This window comes from Cryptomeria japonica, chromosome 10 (genome assembly GCF_030272615.1).
Source record: "Cryptomeria japonica chromosome 10, Sugi_1.0, whole genome shotgun sequence".
Classification (NCBI taxonomy): Eukaryota; Viridiplantae; Streptophyta; class Pinopsida; order Cupressales; family Cupressaceae; genus Cryptomeria; species Cryptomeria japonica.
This window is the reverse complement of record NC_081414.1, coordinates 775,744,607-775,753,270: the sequence shown is the minus strand read 5'-3', so window position 1 is coordinate 775,753,270 and position 8,664 is coordinate 775,744,607. Positions and strand designations below refer to the sequence as shown.

The 8,664-nt window shown below is 38.6% G+C and overlaps 1 protein-coding gene across 1 annotated transcript; it reads left to right on the top strand.

Moving 5' to 3' along the window:
- Window positions 1-344: 344 nt before the first annotated feature.
- Window positions 345-2,497, top strand: LOC131076035 (UPF0481 protein At3g47200). Its single transcript, XM_058013061.2, has 2 exons — window positions 345-433; window positions 794-2,497. The coding sequence occupies exon 2, from the start codon at window positions 825-827 to the stop codon at window positions 2,253-2,255; it is 1,431 nt and encodes a 476-aa protein (XP_057869044.2). The 5' UTR covers window positions 345-433; window positions 794-824; the 3' UTR covers window positions 2,256-2,497.
- The last annotated feature ends 6,167 nt before the right edge of the window (window positions 2,498-8,664 follow it).

Below are 8,664 nucleotides of genomic sequence, written 5' to 3'. Positions count from 1 at the left end.
AATTATAAACAATGGATTTTTTTGGGGGTTGAATGATAAATATAAATTTAGGGAGGATAACTATAAAAAGGAAATAGATATATGAATAGATTTGGAGGATAATTATAAACAATGGATTTTTTTGGGGGTTGAATGATAATAATTTAATAAAAAAAAATTGAAAAGAAATTGTACATGATATAAAAAATTGTATTCAGCCTATATTCCATAACCTACGCATTATCTTTAATGAAAGTAGTCAAAAGAGAAAGCAAAACAAGGCTGGGAATTCCAAATTTCCGAATCTTAAATGAGAAGTTAAAAGTGAAAGTGAGCAGCTTCAGAGAGTAAAGGAAAAATGTGCAAATAAGTTTGTCTCCAAATTAAGATAAATTGATTGCGTGGGTTTCTACTGCTGATCAGTGGTGTTTGCCTCTCCCTGAGCTCAAATAAGGTACGGATTATTTATGTTAATTATGTTATTATTCTCTCTTCTCGTGTCAGAAAAGAATTATAACTTCAATTTTTTTTTACATGGCAATGATTTACAATAGAATTTAGTATTCAATATTTGTATTTGAAGTTAAACTTAACAGTTTAATGAAATTTAAGTAAACTCTGTTTATTTTTGTAGCACAAAGACAGTATTTTATGAAATCTCCTTATCAACATTCATGAAATTAGTCAAATTAAAGTTACACGATTTACTGTCATTATCAAATAATAATATCATTCTCTTGACAAATAATAATATCATTCTCTTGACAGTAGTTTGTGAGCCAAATCAATTAGTGACTGCAGCATCCTTTTGCAGATCTTATTTCTAACATAGAAGAATCTGAAAGATGTCGCAAGGCAATATTATGTTTATGGAAGAGGAAAGTAAATGGGTAATTGATATGACAGAGAGGATTACTGATAGATCCATCAAGGACTGCAAGCCAGGTTCAGGCTACTTTGGGGTGACCATAAACAGGGTCCCCAAGTTTCTGTTGTTTCTACGGAAGGAAGCCTACACTCCTCGGGCCGTCCGCCTTGGCCTTTATCACCATGTGATAGCGCAGCCAGCATCCAATGTGGAGCGCCTCAAAGCAGAAGCCGCAGAGATGATGGCACGCAGGCTACCAAGACAGGAGGAGCACTTGCATTTACATGATGCAGTCGCACATATTGTTTGTGAAATTAGAAGGTGCTATGAAGAAGAATTTGAATACAAGGACGAAAGCATAGCGATGGTTTTCACTTTGGATGGATGCTTTGTTTTAGAGATCTTAAGAGTTTTGACTACTGGAGAGCAGAATAAACAACAGCCACAGCAGCATTGTCATCCCATTTTCAACAGTAATAGAGTCAAGTCCTGTCAATTTGATGTTCTTAGTGATATTCTGATGCTTGAAAATCAAATCCCCATTAAGGTCCTGATAAAGTTATTGGAAGTGGAGAAAGGTTCAGAGGCAGAAGCTAAGAAAGAGCTGCTGAGATTGCTATGCAACGGTATTATTCCTCAAATTCACCCTTTCTTGCGAAATGGGCCTGACAATCCAGATTTGAAGAGATTTGATGATCTTGAGAAATATAAACATATTCTCGGGCTACTCCAGAGTCTAATTGTGGAAGACCCAAAAGATTCAAAAGAGACACCGCCTAGTGGAGGTAACAAACTTCGCTTTGCAATAAAAGGTCTCCTGCGAAAGCTCCTCATTCAATCAGAAGAGCCCAAGTTAATTAGGCATCAGACTCTGATGGCCTCTACCAGAGACTTACACAAGGCAGGAATGAAGTTCAGTCATTACGACGGACTTCCATCCCTCGAAAAGATGACTTTCAAAAGGAGAACTCTTTCGCTCCCCACGATTTGGATCACTGACAGTACAGAAGTAATTCTGAGGAATCTGATGGCTCTGGAGGTCTGCCAGGGATTCACTGCAATTTCATATTATGTGTATCTGCTGAATAGCTTGGTGGAGACCGAAGCAGATGTTGCTGTGCTCAGGAAGTTTCAAATTATCCAGAGCACCATGGGCACGGACAAAGAAGTAGCCTACATGTTGAATAATCTTGGCAAGGGAATCAATTTTGAATCAGAGCAGGATCCTTTCATGAAGCTGAAGATGCAGATCAATGAGTGGTATAAAAGCAATTTTCAAATCCTGTTAAGTGATTCTAAACACAGGCACCCAAAGTTCTGGCGGAACGCTTCAATCTTTTGGGGTCTCGCGGTTTTGGTATCCGCCGCCATACCCACTCTCGTCAATATATGGCAAAAGATCGTATAGGAAGAAACGTACATCACACGGCTATAGTTTTTTTATTAGATAGCGTGCTGCCTACTCTTAGTTAATTGTGTGAAAGCAAATATGCATTGGTATATTCCAAATTGTTGTAGATTGAGCATTTGAGTGTTTATACGTAGGTATTACATGTTGTCATATTATTTATAAAAATAAAATAATTAGAAAAGTAGTAAAGGAAGAGTTATATATAATTCATTGAGGCATATTTTATTTGTATCGTGCAATAATTGCTAACATAATCTTTGATTCTATTAATTTTTGCAATTGGAGCAAGGTTATTTTTTTATTTAAATATTCTAGTTGTCTATACAAAGATCTTGGCAATAAGTTTTTCCTTATGTCATTTCATATAACCATCAACATTTTATATACCTTTAAAGAATCATTTGACCTAAACCACTTATTTACGTTTTCAAAGTTACATTGGTTGCCATGTATTGTTTTTCATATATCACTTCCACTTCTACATTCATAGCATCAATCCATATTTTTTTCTTTCATTACATCTTAAAATCCAATCAATTCAATGTAAAGCCAAATTAATAATTTGGTTCATATTAGGATTGCTTTGATAAATTTCACTCATTAAGCTTGTTATGTTTGTTGAAGACTTTGCAATTGAAATCGTTGAAGAATTTCATGAAGAAGAAACTGAACTAGCAACACTACTTGGTTTATTTGGAAAACATAAGTATGAATGACTTGAACTTAGCTACTACTAAAGATTACTAGAAGAAAATGAACAATGCATCTTCTCTTTTCTGAACTACTTTTATTGTTTAACGTACATCCTCCTGCCACTATAATTCCACCTTCAATGTAAAGCACTTGCCTTGACTCACAATTTATTTTTTGTTATAAGGCTCTATTTTTATCAAGATATCACATTAAAGTACAAAGGTTATATTTTGCATCTAACATATTTTTCTCTTGATCTAGAATATATACAATTTTATATCACTAAAATCATGAAAATAAGCTACAAAATTCTTATGATCATTCCAGTATTTCTTTGGTATATTTTTCTTTATTGATTTTGTGAGATTACAATTTTTTAGGTATACTATCATTACCAATGCTTCTACAAAATAACTATAAATAGCTTCTTTGTCTTCAACATGATTCGTAATACTTCTGTAACAATAGAATTATTTCTTTCTACAACATTACTTCTTTTTGGGTGTAGATGGTAGTCACTAGTCTCTTGATGCTTGCTCACTTTAGGAATAAATAAAAATATATATATCCCATTTCAAATTTAATCAAAGCTTGTATAAATTAGGTTCATACTTATGTCTTCCCTATTTCCATCTATTATGTGTTTTACCCCCTTGATTATGCTTATTCTTCTGACTCTTGTCTTCTTTTATTCCATTCATAGTTTTATGGTTCTCCATCATGCCATGTCTTTTCTTCCAACTCTGTCTTTCCCTTCTTCATGTCAAGATTTTAGACTTCTTCATCTTTTCAAGACTTTCACCATTGTATTCAATTAAAATTCAAATTTTTTGTTTCTTACATGATCACTTGACCCTTGATGCCTTGAACTATAATTTGAGTATTGTGGTTTGAGAAACCCTTGGGCCTAGATATTTCTTCCTATGTTTTTATGCCCCTTCAAGCTTTATAGCATGTGCTATATTATTTCTACTAGTCATTATTTGTTGTAACTAATAACAAGAAGGATAGGCCTGAACCTTTACATAATTGCTAAACAACAACACCTAGGGCACATAAGGAATGCACACCTAGCCGAAAAAAAAACACCAAAATCAACGAGGAACCACCATATAACTAGACAAAGACCAGAGACAGAACCAACTTGAACAAAAACCAACCAACCACTAGCCAAGACACAATGGGGTGGTCTACTAGGTAGAGGTGTTAGCATCTTGCCAATCTTTACACAATCCAATGACTTAATCAAAAAATAATTTTTTTTGTTAGAATCATTAATAGAGTTCAGAGTACTAGATTTCAAAGTAGATTTGTCCACTAAGGTAGGGAGCTCCATCATAGCAAAGGGAGACATCACATGTCTCTTGCATTTTTCTTTCTTGCAATCAATTTATTTCTAAATAGTTTGCAAGGAGGATAAATTCTTCAAGGCCATCTATTGGCTCAACATAGACATATCCTCAATTTTTCATCTCACGGTCTCTTGGCTTTCCTTCGGCTCCACCACTATGTTACTCTCATCTCTCTAAGACAAATTTTCACTAAGTTCATTTAGCATCCCATCAACCTTGTCCCCCTTCTTTCATTTTCTAACCATATTACTAGCAGCCTCCCAGACCAATTCATCCTTTTCTTCCATTGCCCATTTATCAGCCTTAGCATACACCTCTACCATTTCCTCAAGGTTGTTAATCTTTCTTATAGCCACATTAAACTGCAATCACTCTTGTTGTAATGAAGGATTGCACCCATGATGCTAAGTGTGAAACCAAGAAATCTTGTGAAACGTGGAAACACCTTCGAGCCTATGGGTTGCTCAAAGTGAAGGTGAATCTTCAAGTTATGGGTCGGCTTCCCTTGAATCCCTCCTAAAACTAAAAGACTAGTGTGGAAAAGAGTGAGAAATAATTCTGAAAAATAATGAAAGCTTCAACTAAACTAGGAGGTGATACACCAAAATTATTATGATAATAGCCTAATAACCTACCAAAATATGACAGAAGTTCGCCCACACAAAATAATTGTACTCTTCAACCATATAAATATTTCCCGAGAAGGGTCTAAGGGGATCATAAACTTGGAAGGAAAACCAGTTTCAAAACCAAATTGACAAAATACCCCTTATACACAACCTAAAACCTATGATTATATGAAAAGCAGAAAATACATTCACATAAAATAGATTGCAATTCAAAGGTTTCTAGATCAAGACACAGTAAATCTCTATCAAATCTGCAAATGAACATGCACTATTACCATGGTAGACATACGAAACTCTGTAATATCAAAGGAATGCTGCTATATAAAACTAAAAAACTGAAGTGCTAAGATACAATGCTTTTTTGCAAAATCTATATGCAAAAAAGAAAGAACCAGAGGGAAAAAAGGAGAATAGAAGAATATATAGATACCATGTAGAATATCTCCTCCAAAACTCTAAAAATGAAAAACTGCATGAGAAAAATCTCTGGGCGAATTTCCCCAAAATAGCATTAAAAACTCACGCGTAACCCTGCTTAAAATAGTCTATGCTACCAAAAATAGGTCCCCAACTAATTGTGCATGAAAAAGACTCCCTCTGTTGTAAGTAGAACTTCCAAACTGCTAAATATACCCTTGAAAAAAGAACACATCCTCTAAAAAACTACATGCCATATTCGCCAAAAATAGCACTAAAAAAGAAAGTAAACCTCTTCCATTAACAATCTGCATGCCAAGTCTACTAAAGATAGAGCTAAGAGAAAACAAAAATCTCCCCCCTGAAAACTACATGCCCTTTGCCAAATATAGCACTTGGAAAAAGAAAAAAAAACCCTCCATGTGAAAGGTACATGATATCTCCTATCTTGGGTTTCTGAAATTAGTTTTATTCTAATAATCTAAATTAAAACAATTTGTTTTATTTGAGTGTTAAGGTAAAACTATATAATACTTTTATTTTAGAATTTATTGAAATATTTATTTATTTTAATTTCAATAAATTATAAAGTGAAACTATTATTTTAATTTAATGGGTGGCATGCCCCTTCGAGAGATGGACCAAAAAATTTCAAAAAATCTGGCGATCTCTCGAAAAAGAATGAAAATTGGCAGGGTGTTAGAAGAAAAGAAGTTAGCCATACGGGTGAAAAATAGAAGAAAACGGGGGAAAAATGGAGAAATGGGGGGCTCGGGAAGTTCATGGGGACCATGGCGGTGAGCGGGGGGAAGTTACAATGACGGTGAAGGGTATAAATGGGGTGAAAGGGATGAAAACAGGATCATTTGTGACCGCGACTAGTGTGAAACCAGAGCTTTCATAAGGACATTTGGAGGAGCGAGCAACAGTTAGGATGCCAATACCGATAGCAGAGCATAGATTCGAGCAAGTCTAACGGTTCCAGCGCCCAGACGACTATGGACTGGCAGTACGCAAATTTGAATTTTTAATTTTTAGGCTTTTTTGATATGTTTTTAGTTGAGTCCTAGTCGAGTCGGAGCAAGAACGTTGGAACTTCGATTTTGGCACTTTTGCTCCATGAACTAGTGCTATTGTGTCGTAATGGTGCTATTGTGCCCTAATGGCACTATTGTCCCTTTGTTTGAGTGTTTTTTATTTTCTTTAGCGCTATTGTAGGCAAGTTTAGGCGCTATTGATTAATAAGTGCTATTCAGGGTTTATTTGAGCGCTATTGAGCTTGATTAGCGCTACTGTGTAGTTTTTCTAGCGCATTTCTAGTTTTAGCGCTATGGGATAGTTGATTGAGCACTTGTGTCAGGGTTGTAGTGCTATTGTTGGGAAACTAGCGCTTTTGATAGTAAAATAGCGCTATTGCTTTAGGATAAAGATATGCCCCAGTTTGGATGAAGAGAATCTCCGAATGCCAATGATGGCTGGATGGTGAGGTGAAGTGGGAGTTGTTTTGAACCATAGCAACCTGATGAGACTTAGGTAATTTGTTTAGGATAAATGCCCGTTTAAGTCTAGGTGGCCATGATTGCTTACCTGTTGAGACCCGAAGATACTTGATTAAAGTATCTGATGATAGTCTAGGTTTAAACTTAAGAAAGTTTGAAAACAAAACAACTGATGGTGATTGATGAATGTCCATGTGCAGGAGGAGCTAGGCGTGTTGCAGTTACGCGAGCGCCATCCTGCGACACAGGGGTTGTGGGATTGATTGACCGAGGTGAAGATTGATTGCATTGCTGCAACTTGACTATATGAGGTGATGCACATGCCCGTGATTTGTATCAATCACAGTTTGATCATAGCGTTAGCAGAGCGGTGGCACAGTGAGACGTGCACCTTCTATCTGGCTCAGGGGAAGATGACAGTGACCCTGGAGAATGTGTGGTGCATCCTACGGATTCCGATTCAAGGGGAGCTAGTCACATATGATAGATCTTGGGGGACTCTTGTAGTGCAGAGGATTTTTGATGAGGATGTTTTCTTTGATGATGGCTCGATTGCCTGGGAGGAGATAGCCGCTTTATATGAGCCTCTTCCAGCAGTTTTATCAGGTATCGTGGGAAGACTGCTTTGTCCAGATAGGCGATCACATGGTTTGGCCATGGGGTGGGGACAGGTGATCGAGATGATGGTTACCGAGGGGACCCATTTTGCGTGGGGGTCATGTGTGCTGGCACACTTATACCAGGAGCTCCATGAGGTGGTTTACTAGGAGAGGGGTTCATTAGCAGTGGGCATGACATTACTGCATATTTGGGCCTGGGAGCACCTACCAGTGACTCGACCGGTGAGTCTGCGATTTCGTGTGGTAGATCAGCCGTACATGTTCATGTATAGCGGCATGATGAGTCAACCCCACCTGGGGAAGTTAGAGTGGTGGCAGCGGGTGTTGGATGATCTGGATGCAATGATATGGCAGCCATACTTGGAGTGTGAGCTATGGGATGATGACGCAGAGGCACTACCTTATGTTTTTATGTCTCGATTCCTCATTGGGAGGACCTCGTACCATGTAGAGAGACAGGTGCCTGGGAGAGTGCTGAGACAGTTTGGATGGTAGCAGGGACTGCCCAGTGGATCAGGAGAGTATGCTCAGGTTATTCAGGAGAGGTATGCATGGGGTCCAGTGCTACCATATGATCAGGCACTGGCAGAGTTCCAGACACTGCAGGTGAGACCATGAGATATACGATAGAGGGTCGTGGATGCAAGTGTTACAGACGAGTACACGCAGTACCGGGTAGTGCACCCGATCCTACGGATATCAGATCCAGCAGAGCCGATCCCAGATTTTGAGGATGAGAGGGGATGGAGATGGAGGAGAGGAGGAGGAGGAGGTGGGGGAGGAGGAGGTGGTGGAGGAGGTGGTGGGTTGGGGATGCGGAGTCAGCAGAGAGGGAGAGGTGGACTGCCTCTACAGATATCATAGAGACCATTGATACTGGGGGGAGTTCAGCTGAGTGGGAGGGGGATGGAGAGAGAGATCCCGATGGACAAAGGAGAGGAGACTACTGGAGAGGGTGGTACAGGTGAGGTGGCGATGGACATCGGGGAGGGAGCCACTGGAGATCTATGAGATCATATGATTGTATGCTTGCAAACCCGGATAGAGGATTTGGAGGTGGAGGTGGTAGCTAGGGATGTGCAGCTATTTGCACGGGAGGCAAAACTGGTGGTGGTGCTGCGAGAGAGCGATAGTGCAGTGGAGAGATTGGTCGAGCTGCAGGAGAGAGTCCAGATGGGAGTAGGAGCACAGGGTCC

Bases quoted from the DNA above. Each gene is read 5' to 3' on its own strand.
- LOC131076035 (XM_058013061.2), top strand. From the start codon at position 825: ATGTCGCAAGGCAATATTATGTTTATGGAAGAGGAAAGTAAATGGGTA.